Source organism: Mustela erminea, chromosome 13, assembly GCF_009829155.1.
Source record: "Mustela erminea isolate mMusErm1 chromosome 13, mMusErm1.Pri, whole genome shotgun sequence".
Lineage (NCBI taxonomy): Eukaryota > Metazoa > Chordata > Mammalia > Carnivora > Mustelidae > Mustela > Mustela erminea.
In genome coordinates, this window is record NC_045626.1 from 66,404,736 (window position 1) to 66,417,500 (window position 12,765).

At 41.9% G+C, this 12,765-nt stretch overlaps 2 protein-coding genes and 1 gene segment (V, D, J or C); all 3 read right to left on the reverse strand.

The window, feature by feature from the left end:
• LOC116571641 (immunoglobulin lambda-1 light chain-like) overlaps positions 1-12,765 on the reverse strand; it is a 1,068,967-nt gene that overhangs the window by 821,781 nt on the left and 234,421 nt on the right. The window lies entirely within an intron of this gene.
• LOC116571638 (immunoglobulin lambda-1 light chain-like) overlaps positions 1-12,765 on the reverse strand; it is a 1,139,351-nt gene that overhangs the window by 792,935 nt on the left and 333,651 nt on the right. The window lies entirely within an intron of this gene.
• LOC116572253 lies at positions 2,462-2,954 on the reverse strand. The segment is given in 2 exon segments: positions 2,462-2,790; positions 2,906-2,954. Coding segments are annotated over 2 exon segments (375 nt in total).

The window sequence follows — 12,765 nt, forward strand, 5'->3', positions numbered from 1 at the left end:
AATATATATTAAGTAATTGAATTTAAATAAAAAATGGAAATAAAACAAAAGCACAAAAATCAGTAAATAAATTGCAGGAAGTACATTGAGGGGTTTCATAATCCCCAGTACCTGCCATTGCAGTTGGAAAGAGTCATTCTCTAGCACCATGTAACAGAAACAAATAGGCTCTATCATTTCCCAATTAGGTGGAGTGTGTTTCCTCTCACTTTAACTTGAGAGAGAGAGAGAGACAGAGAGAGAGAGAACAGTGACACCTGAATTCTCAAAACCATGCTACATGAACCCCCTGTGCACAGGGTTGGGGAGCATCTTCAGAGAAATGGGGAAGCCTGTGAACACAGGGAATGTTTTGGTTTCACATCCAAATGAACAGGGAACACTATGGATGTGTCACCAGGAGCATGTGAGCAACAGTGATAACCAGACTCACGATCAGCTTGGAGCTCAGAGATGGTGAGCAAAGCTGTATTCCAGACCTGGAGCCAGAGAAGTGAGCAGGGATTCCTGAGGCCTGAGAATGTGCATAGTAAATCAGGAGTATGAAGGCCATGTTGAGTGTTCCTGGTACCAGAAGACAGCATTAAAATGCCTAATATTACTCCTTCAGTACAGGAAATGGCGAGTGTCCATCCCACAGTATCAGGCAGCCATTCAAGCAGACTGGTCTTGAGACCCTGAAAAAAGAAAGAACATACCCTGTTGAGATCAGTGCTAGAGCCTTAAAAAAAAAACTGAGGAAAGAAGACAAATGATCAGGCTAGATACCCCTGTGACCCTTCTATGAAAGTCTCACCAATGCCTTGAGTAAGGTGAGGAGGACCAAAGTGAAGCCTATGATGGAGATGCTCCCAAAGCACAGCCTGATGAGACCATGAACATTTTCTTGGCTCCTCCAGACTTCTCATAGCCCCATTACCTGCTTCAGAGGATGAAGGACATCATGCAAATATGCTTCCTGTACCTCCCACTCCTCACCCTCTCTGATCTAACTCTTCATTCTAGATACTTATGCTTCTGAAGGCACAGAACTCAAACGAAGCATTAAACACTTCCATATGAATTTTCTAGGACAGAGCTCATGTTTGTACCCAGGAAATGGAGCCAGACTTGGATTGTCTCTTAGTTCCTATCCTGGGAGTCTCCATATAGTTGAAGAATAATCCGAGTACTTTCTCACTGTGCTGTGTGGATTGTGGGTGGGGACAGGTTGCAGAGGGGCTGGAATTGAGAGAAATTCACTCCTTTGTAGGCACCAAAAACAGAGCAGGGGATGGTTCACATTACCTCTCTTCTTCCTATCCTCCTATCTAGAATTAGCCTTCATGTTTCTCTATCCCCTTTCTTGAAGGACTCTGAAGCTGAGGCCTGGGGTGTCTATTGGTCTTTCAAGGAAAGTACTTACTGGGTCACAAAAGTTGTGGATCATTCCTCACACATGGTCCCCCTTTGCATGACTCAGGAGGAATCAGCTCTGGGATTTCATACCAGTGAAAGTGTATTGCAGCCATGACCTTCCTCAAATTCAGGCCCTTGCTCTCTCTTGTGGCCACATTTGTTGCAACCAAAGCATCCAAGAAGGCCCTGAGTGAAAGCTGGAATCCCTGCTCTGCTCCATATCTTCCCTCCTTCTTCCCCTCCCCGTGAGTACCAGGTCCCTAGATCACTCTCAAATCCATCCAAAAATGTTTGTTTTTGTCTCTATATTTCTCAGGAAAGGGATGGGTTACCTGATACACCAGGTAGCTTGTCCCTGGACAACCATGTCACAGGGTTTGTGTTAGTGTAGCTGTTCTTGGCTCAGTCCTGAGGAAATGTTAGAAGTCAAATAAAACAAGGCTCTGAAGGAAGCTTGGATGAGAACGGCACAGGGAGAAAAACAATTCTATTCTTACAATGTTGAAACAAAAAATATGGGAGAGAAAAGCAAGAGAGAAAACAGTCAGTTAGCATGGAGAACAGTCTAAATAGAAAGGAGTAGAGTTTTTCAGGGTTTGTGGATATGGTAGAAGGAACTGATGTCAGGATTGCTCTAAAGAGCCCAGCTCCAGGACCTTACATCAAAGTGCATTTCTTGGTCCATTACATGGGGCAAAGGCCATTCTTCTCCTTATCTTCTCTATGCTGAGACTAACTTACCTCAAAGCTGTGTATTTTCCTGAGATAAATTACTTTCCATCCACAGAGAGAGGCCCTGACCTAGTTAGTGTGCTTTCTACAGTAGATGGTTTTAAGTGGAAACTGATCAGAGATAATTGGTACCTACCAGAAGACAAATGCCCCCTCAAGAAACAGACTATTAAGGAATTCTAGGGAGTGTGAATATTCTGAGGAAACTACTCGACCTGCCCCAGAGAGGGGCCCCCATGGAAATGAACTTCCAGATGTCCCCATGTTGGGTGAGCATCTTCAAAGCAAGGAGGGTGTCTGTGAGCAGAGGGCTGGTTTTGGTCTCACTTCCTCATGAACTTGCACCACTGTGGAAATCATCACTAGAAGTAATTGAGGTGCAGTAATAATCCCCCTCATCTTCAGCCTGGAGCCCTGAGATGGTCAGGATGGCCGTGTTTCCAGTCTTCAGACCAGAGAAACGATCAGGTATCCCTGATGGCCGAGAACTTACACGATAAATCAGGAGCTTGGGGGAAGTGCCTGAGGTCTGCTGATACCAGGAGATATAAGGATTACTCCCAATGTTACTGCTGCTTCCAGTACAGGAGATAGTGACAGTACTTCCCAGAGTCCCTGATAATGAGGGAGGCTGAGTCAGGGTGGACTGGGCCCGGCACCCTGAAAACAGAAAGAACATAGTCTAGTGAGTCAGTGCTGAGGACCCAGGTGATGTTGAGGAAGAGAGACAGGATCAGCCCAGATGTCCCCGGGCTCCCTTTCCTGAAGTCCTCACCTGTGCTCTGAATGAGGAGGGTGAGGAGGACCAGAGTCCAGGCCATAGTGGAGATACCCCAAGAGCACTGCCTTCTGAGACCTCAACCCTGGGCCTGGCTCCTCCATAACTCTCTTATATACTCCTCCTGCCTTAGACAAGGGATGGGCCTCCATGCAAATGTGCTTCCTGACCTGCGTCTCCTCAACCACTCTGACCTGAATCTCTATTCTAGATACTTCTGCATCCCTGGGCATCAGAGCTTAGCCACCCAGACATTAAAATGCTTTGACATGGATTTTCTGAATCATTACAGATTGAACCCATAACAGAGTCTAGGAATTCAAAGCTGCATTGGAATATGCTTACCTTCCCCTGGGGAAGTCTTGGTGTGGATGTCAGAGGAATTCCAGGACCACATTACAATGTGGCTGGAGGGTAAGGAGAGCTCTCCAGGCTGGCTGAGATTAGGAGAGACGCAATTACTCCTTTTCCAGGAAGGCAGGCAGAGCTGAGCCTCTCATTGTCCCTTAACTCCATCTTGGTGCCCCTCAGTTCCCTGGTCCTCAAGCATCACTCTGTGCTCTGCTCTTAAGTGGTTTGAGGTTAGGAGAGGATACTGGCACTTTGAATAAAGAAATTATTGGAACACAACAGATATTGGCCCCCCTTCCCTTGTGTCCCACTTAAAGTGGCTCCAGAGCAGGTGTTGGAAGTGCATACAGGACAGGAGAAAAACTAAAATTGCCTTTCCCAGATTCATGCCCTCACTGCCCTAGGGACCCCAGATTATAAATGCCAAACAACAGGCTTCAAAGGCAGCTAGCTGAGAGAGAGCTGGAAACCCATGCTTTTCTCCTCTTCCTGCCCTTCATTCAAACCCTTCCAGATCAGTCCTGATCCCCCTGATCCCTTCCAATGCAAGTCAAGATCCTTTCCATTTGTGTTTTACTTCCTTCACAATGAGTTATGGCACCTGCCAAATTGAGTTGCCCACATGGTCCCTCCCAGAGTCACGTTGCTCCTACCAGGAAAGCCATGTCACAGGGATAGAATATGTGAGGTGGGTGTGGTTCAGGGATGAGGAAACATCACACATTAAATTAATACAACCCAGTCTATTCAAAAGGATGACATAAGAGGAACATTAAGATGGCACCTGGGTGGCTCAGTGGGTTAAGCCTCTGCCTTCGGCTCAGGTCATGATCTCAGTGTCCTGGGATCGAGTCCCGCATCAGGCTCTCTGCTTGGCAGGGAGCCTGCTTCCTCCTCTCTCTCTCTCTCTGCCTGCCTCTCTGCCTACTTGTGATCTCTCTCTGTCAAATAAATAAAATAAAAAATCTTAAAAAAAAAAAGAGGGACATTAAGAAAAATGGTTGAATTTTCAAAATGAATCAAAAACAAGAGTAATGTTAGAAAGAGAGAGCTGAGTAGTGTGAAGGAATACCTCATTGAAATCAAGAGAAAGGATTCCAGGTTCTGAGACTCTGGGAGAGGGGAACTGGAGTTGAGTTAGGCCTCAGGATCCTAGCCCCAGGAACTTCTCACCAGGGCAATTCTGTGTGCCACAGGGGCATAGGATGTTCTCAGTCAGCCTCTTTGTGTTCGCTTTGTGAGCTGACCTACTATTGTGTGTTTTCCTAAAGCAAAGTCTCTTCATGCACAGTGAGATGCTTGACCTAATATGCTCTTCTAGAAGGAGGTGGGATTAGAGAAATACCAATCAGTACTGACCGCTCCTTTCTAGGAGTTCTATGGACTAGAGATGCCTTGATGACATTCTTTTTCTATCACTGTTTATACCACATGACAGCTGATCCCAAATCTTTCTCAACAATATAGTCATGGTATACAGCATGGGATAAGTAGACTGGTGGCCACTGGGGTAAGGGAAAGGAAAGCATTTTGGGGAAAAAGAATTATTTGTGACTCAATTTTGTGTGTGTGTGTGTGTGTGTGTGTGTGTGTGTGTGTGTGTGTGTGTGTGTTTTAAACATTCAGCTAATGAATTTTTTGGACATTTGTTTAGGTAGGATTTCTGTTTTTTAGGTAGAAACAACATGGTAGCTACATGATTACCTTTCTTAAATCAGTCACTAAAGCTACTGAAATTATATTGGTGACCCTTTAGTTTGGAGTTTGTCCCTTGGGATCACTGTGGAGAAAATTCCTCTGAACAATCCAGGTATTCAGATGCTTCCTGCATGAAACCAACAACTGATCTTCATGAGGAGTTTCCTTGAATGTGTTCCATCTTCTGTGAGTGAGTACTAGGATCACCCACAGGACCCCCCATAATAGAGGAATAAAGGTTTCATTTAAAATTCTGGGGAATATTGTGTTCACACAATTACACATGACATAGAAATACTAAGCTTGACTTCCAGAAAAGGAGGTGAAATTAACACTTGTATATAATCTGTTGAATAAACAATAAAGGTAAAGCATGTAAAAAATTAAAAATTATAAAAATCAATACCTGGTTTCTTTTATTTTAAGATACAAGAAATAGAGAAATTCCTTAAAGAATCACAAGTTACAAGAGACAGAAAGAAAGAGAGAAAATATCCAGAAAACATGTATAGCACCTGACTCAGAGAAATAAATGGTCACATGAATTCTAAACACAGTCATGTGCTGATTCCATCACCATGTAGAATAATAAAAGCATGGATAGATATACTGACTTTAGGAACTTCTAAAATATTAAGGATGGTCATGTATTGCAATGAGCCCTGGGTGTTATATTTGAACAATGGATCATGAACCACTACATCAAAAACTGATGAAGTACTATATGGTGACTAATGTGATAAAAAAATAGGTAAAAGAAAATGTTCAATCAAAAAAATTTTAGAAACTCCAAAATATTTCATATTGTTCTATCAAAGATGTCTATTTTCTAAAAAAAAGATTTTCATATATGTATAGTTTAAGTATTTGAGAAGAGACAGGAGGCTGTTCATACAGCTTGAGACACAAGACAGAAGGAGTATGGAAGCTCCAAAAATTTCACATTAGAGTAATCATATTAACTCGACATCCAACTTGTGATTTTCCTGGTAATTCTCCCTATTATGAAAATAACAACTTATTTCTCGAAGGAAATTTTGGCCCCATCTAAAAGGAAACACAGTTGAAGTGGCAATGGGGGCTCCCTTCCCTCCTAGGCACATGCAGGAGGATTTTTTGTAAAGGTCTCACTGATGTCATGACAGTCAGGGAGCACATCTTACACCAGAGGCCCTAGAGCCCAACCAGACAGTGGTCTTTCTGCCAGCATGGTTGTCTCCATGAAGACACACAAGCCTACAGCAGGTGCAGCCTCTGACCAGCCTCCCATAGACAGGGAGCTGCAACTCAGGACTATTCTGTGTTCAGTAGCACAGACCCCCTTTCCACTACACTGGGACCCAGCTGCTGAGGGGTTCCATGTATGACACAGTTCTGGCCTCAATTACTCAAGCAGGAAGGTGCTGTTTACTAGAGAAAGGAACAAGGTAGGTGGTGAAGAGATTTTTGAAAATAATTGATGATGAACATTATGGGACATTATGGAAAGATTGAACACTGAAGTGGGTGACTATATTATTCAGGGTTCTCCCCAGAAACAGAACTAATTTGTATTACATGTATGTATGCGTGTGTGTGTGTGTGTGTGTGTATGTATGTGTTACATTTACACTTATATGAATTGTATATAAATATATATTATATTTTATACATAAATTGTATGTTTTATACAAAATTATAATGTATGTGCATTATATGAAATACAGATTGTAAGTATACAAAATGTTTCATATAAATTAAAATATATCATATTTTAATGCAATACATGAAATTTATAAATCTATTTATAAATATATTCAATTTATTTTATACATATAATATTTTATATAAATATGCAGATTAGATCACATGATTATTGAGGCAGGGAATTTCACGAGCTGCCATCTGCAAACTACAGACCCCAGAAAGTCAGTAGTGTAATTCCCTCAGGGTCCAAAGGCCTTAGGACCAGGGAGTCTAATGATGTGAATTCCAATGGAAGGGTAGGAGAAGGTGAGACAAGATTCCAGCTCAACCAGAGATGGGACAAAGGAAGTGAATTCCTCCATCCCTTGACTTTTTTTCTACTCAGGCGCTCATGGATTGGGTCATGCACACACAACTTACAGATGGCCATCTACTGTGTTGAATATACCAATCCAAATTCTAATCACAGCCAGGAACATGTTTACAATCTCTCCCAGAAATAATGTCTCATATGGGCACTGTGAGACCCAGTTAGGTTGACACAAAAAGTTAACTATCACTTTGACCATCTTTCCTGATTCCCCACATGGGAATGAGGTTTTTGTGAGGACATGGCACTTCCATTGCTAAAAACTTCCAGAAGTGAAACTTATGGCAACATGACTAGAGTTGATCACAACTAGAGTTGATGTCTAAGCCTCACTTTATTCAGTTGTTCAAACAATTAATTTATCTATTTATAAATAATTTAATCAATTTATTTTTATATAATTAGGCAACCCATGGCACCTAGAACTCCAGATAAACATTGGTTTCTCATCAGGAAAAACAGTTGTTTGACTTTCCTGAGGCGAGGGGGACAAACCCATAAGGTATCTCTTCCTTTCTGGAAGACAAGGGGCTTCTTTAGAAAGAGCCCAGGTTACTGGGGACAGAGTCTCCTCATTTCCTTACTAGTGAGTTGAAACGTTGGGAAGAGTGCCAATCTGGGATCAGACTACAAAGGCAATGAGGAAGTCATCATCACACCGAAGGAAAACACCTGAGGGAGTTTTGCCTCTGGATGTTATGACAACTAAGGAGAAGATATGAGTGGAAACTGAATTCATGCTGCATGAAGCCCCCTCTGCACAGGGTTGAGAAACATCTTCTGAGCAAAAAGGGAGTCTGTGAGCACAGGGCAAGTTTTTCTCTCACTTTTGAGTAATGTTGGACCACTGTGAAAAGTGTCACTACCAGCATGTGAGCAGCAATGACTCTACAACAACCTGGAGTCCTGGGATAGCCAGGGAGACTCTACTTCCAGACTTGGAGCCAGAGAAGTGATCAGGGATCCTTGATTATCAAGGATTGGTAAGTAAAAGAGGAATTTTGGGGTCATCTGTGCCTTTAGTAAGAAGTAGAGAAGGACCAAAGTATAGGCCATGGTGGAGGTGCCCCATGTACACAGACTCTGAGATCCCAATCCTGGGCCTTTGTCCTCCAGATTTATCTTATTCCCACCAGCTGCCTCAGAGGGTGGAGGAACATCCAGGCAAAGGTTCTTCCTGAGCTTAACTCTCATCACTCTCTTTAATCTTACCTCTATTCTAGAATGCTCTGTATCCCAGTGCAGTAGAACTAGACTGAAGGATTAAAACACTTGGACATGGATTTTATGGGACAGAGTTCGTGTTTGTGCCCAGGAAATTGAGCCAGACTTAGAATGTCCCTCCTGTGGGAGCCCCTGTATAGTTATGAATAATCCCAGTACTTAACCTTTGTGCTGTGTACATCAAAGTGGGAACAGGATCCAGAGGGGCTGGAATTAGGAGAGATTCATCCTTTCCTTTGGATGTTTTTGGAACTAAAAACAGAGCTGGAGTTGTTCACATACCTCACAGCCTTCCTCTCTTCTTTAGGGTGGGTTCTCATGCTTCATTTGGTCCCCTCCTCACAGAGCTCTGAGACTGAGGCCTGGGAGCGTTTGTTGGCCTATCAATTAAGAACTTACTGAGACACAGTAGATTTGGGTCACCCCTCACACATGGTTCTCCTTTGCAGGACTCCGGAGGAATTATGTCTTGGGACTTGATCATGGTAAATCACACTCATGACCTACACCAAATCCAGGCCCTTGCTGCCCCATGGTGGTCACAGATGGTACAACCCAAGCACCTGAGAAGTTAGCTGAGTGAGATCTGGAATCCTTGCTCTGCTCCTTCTCCTCCTTCATTCTTCTCCTCCCAGTGAGTATCAGGTCCATAGATCACCCTTAAATCCACCCAAACACATTTGTCTTTGTCTCCATCTTCCTCAAGAATGGAATGTGTCACCTACCACATCAGGTGTCTCAGACCTTCCCCTCAGGAACAGGTAGTTGGTCCCTGCATAGTTCTATCACAGGGTTTGTGTTAGTGTGACAGTTCTGGGCTCAGGGCCAAGGTAAAGTTAGAGGTTAAATAAAACCAACCCGTGAAGGAAGCCTGGATGAGAACAATGGCACAGGTTGAAAAAGGATTTGTTTGTCATGATGCGGATACCAAAACTCTTGCATGAAGTTTAGATTGCTCAGTCAACATTGAGAACAACCTAAAAAAAAAAAAAAAGATTTGGTTTTCCAGAATTTGTGGATCTGATAGATTATTCTAAGGGACTCAACTCCAAAAACCTCTCATCAGAGTGCAGCTCTCTGTCTATTATATGGGGCAGAGGTTGCCCTAGTTTTAATCTTTTCACAGAGACTAATTTACCTCAGAGCTGTGCACATTCCTGAGGCAAATTCCTCTCCAACCAGAGACAGATGCCTTACATATTATGCTTTTTAAAGAAGATGTTTGAAAGGGGAAATCCCAGTCAAGGTTGATGGTCCATGCCAGAAGAGAAGTGTCCCTTGGGAAGAGACAAGGAATTCTATGCAGTGTGAATGTACTTAAGGAACTACTTACATGCCACTACTTACATGTCTTTAATACATATTTTTTTAAAGATTTTATTTATTTATTTGACAGAGAGAGATTACAAGCAGGCAGAGAGGCAGGCAGAGAGAGAGAGGAGGAAGCAGGCTCCCTGCCGAGCAGAGAGCCCGATGCGGGACTCGATCCCAGGACCCTGAGATCATGACCTGAGCCGAAGGCAGCGGCTTAACCCACTGAGCCACCCAGGCGCCCATAATACATATTTTTTTAAATTAAATTTATTTATTTGACAGACAGAAATCACAAGTAGGCAGAGGGGCAGGTGGGGTGTGGGGAGCAGGTTCCCTGCTGAACAGAGAGCCTAATGCGGGACTTGATCCCAGGACCCTGGGATCATAAACTGAGATGAATACAGAGGCTTAACACACCGAGCCACCCAGGCACCCCTGTAATACATATTTCCTTTTTTTTTAATTGTTTCAATTTTTTCAATTTATTTATTTTCAGAAAAACAGTATTCATTATTTTTTAACCACACCCAGTGCTCCATGCAATCTGTGCCCACTATAATACCCACCACCTGGTAATACATATTTCTAAGTGCACAAGGGAGAAGACATCCTGGCCAAGAGTTGGACAAGCTACCTGGTGGCCTCAGGGATTGAAACAGAAGGAAAAGGGTCATTCTTGGAAGTGGTAGTTTTTCTTTTGACACAATCACAGTCATTCCTGATTGTTTTAAATTAGCATGTATTATAATCTTGGACATAACTTCAAATATAATAATGTCTATTCTTTTATATAATAACAATATGGTAACATGTATATATAAATGGTAACTTTTCTCATAAATTAATCAGCTGCACATCTGAGCATGTCTTATTACCCAGCAGATTGGATCCTTGTCATTTGTGATGACTATGGAGAGGTCTCCTGAGAACTTTCTGGATCTCAGGCATTTCTTAAAAGAAGTAGAGCCTGAACTTTACAATGAAACAGTTGCTTCTGGTTTGTGTTCCATTAGTACCAGGAACAAATCCAGCTCCCTATCCCCAGTGATGGAGGAGTCACTGTTTCATTTTAAGTTCTCCTGGAATTTTGTGCTTCACACTAAGATGTGACATTAAGCAATACATGACCACATGTATACAATATCATTAAGTTCCAATAATAATTAAGCAAATAAGTTTAATAATGCACAGAAATCAATACCCAGAATCTTATTTTGCAAGCAAAATTAAAGATGATCCTTACACAAATTTTAATATAGGAAAAGTATACACATAGGTAAAAACAAATAAAAATAGGAAAAAAAAACCCAGAAATGATGCCATGAAAAATTACTGGCACTTAAAGCAGAAATTCTATGAACCCATGAATGAAAAGTGTCCTGAGGTGTTAATTCTCTGATTACATTGTATAGAAAAACACTTGTTGATCATTGAGACACCTAAAATGTTTCAAACATCTGCATTAAAAGTATCTTCTCTTTACAAGAAACTAACATAATGCCATATACAAATCTTATACACATTTTACAAATATCAGTCTCTCATCTATTCACAAAATTATTTAAATGTATATTGCTCTCATTTCTTTCTTGATTTTCTGCTTCGATGATCTATTTCTGAGAGAGGCGTGATAAGATCTCCTACTATTAGTGTATTCAGACGAGATCGGGCGCGTTCAGGGTGGTATGGCCGTGTATTCATATCAATATGACTCTTTATATTGATTAACAGTTTTCTTATGTAATTGACTGCTCCCATATTGGGGGCATAGGTATTTAGAATTGTTAGATCATCTTGGTGATAGTCCGTTTAAGAATGATGTAGTGTCATGAAAAAATGTTCATCATCATTAGCCCTCAAGGAGATTCAAATTAAAACCACATTGAGATATCACCTTACACCAGTTAGAATGGCCAAAATTAACAAAACAGGAAACAACATGTGTTGGAGAGGATGTGGAGAAAGGGGAACCCTCTTCCACTGTTGGTGGGAATGCAAGTGGCTGCAGCCTCTTTGGAGAACAGTGTGGTGATTCCTCAAGAAATTACAAATAGAACTTCCTTATGACCCTGCCATTGCACTCCTGGGTATTTACCCCAAAGATACAGATGTCATGAAAAGAAGGGCCATCTTTACCCCAATGTTTATAGCAGCAATGGCTACGGTCGCCAAACTATGGGAAGAACCAAGATGCCCTTCAACGGACGAATGGATAAGAAAGATGTGGTCCATACACACTATGGAGTATTAAGCCTCCATCAGAAAGAATGAATACCCAACTTTTGTAGCAACATGGACAGGACTGGAAGAGATGATGCTGAGTGAAATAAGTCAAGCAGAGAGAGTCAATTATCATGGTTTCACTTATTTGTGGAGCATAACAAATATCATGGAGGACAAGGGGTGTTAGAGAGGAGAAGGGAGTTGGGGTAAATTGGAAGGGGAGGTGAATCATGAGAGACTATGGACTCTGAAAAACAATCTGAGGGGTTTGAAGTGGCGGGGGTGTGGGAGGTTGTGGTACCAGGTGGTGGGTATTATAGAGGGCACGGACTGCATGGAGCACTGGGTGTGGTGAAAAAATAATGAATACTGTTTTTCTGAAAATAAATAAATTGAAAAAAAAATAAATGTTAAAGAAAAGAAAAGAATGATGTAGTGTCCTTCTGTATCTCTGACTACAGTCTTTAGTTTAAAATCTAATTTGTCTGATATGAGAATCGCTACCCTGGCCTTCTTTTGAGGCCCACTGGCATGAAAGATGCTTCTCCATTCCTTCACTTTCAGTCTGGGTGTATCTTTAGGTTCAAAATGGGTCTCTTGAGGACAACATATGGATGGGTCCTGTCGTTTTATCAAATCTGCAACCTTGTGCCGTTTTATGGGCGCATTTAGGCCATTCACATTGAGAGTGATTATTGATAGATACGTTTTTATTGATACTGCGTTACCTCTGAAGTCTTTCTTTTTTGTAAATTGTCTCTATATTTCTGTTCAATGTTATTCTTAGGATTTTTCCTCTTTTATAGAACCCCCCCTTAATATTTTGTGCAGTGTCGGCTTGGTGGTCGCATAGTATTTTAAGCCTTGCCAGTCTTGGAAACTCTTTATCTTTCCATCCATTTTGAATGTCAGTCTTGCTGCTTAAAGTATTCTTGGCCGCATGTTCTTCTCATTTAGTTCCCTGAATATATCTTGCTGGCCCTTTCTGGCT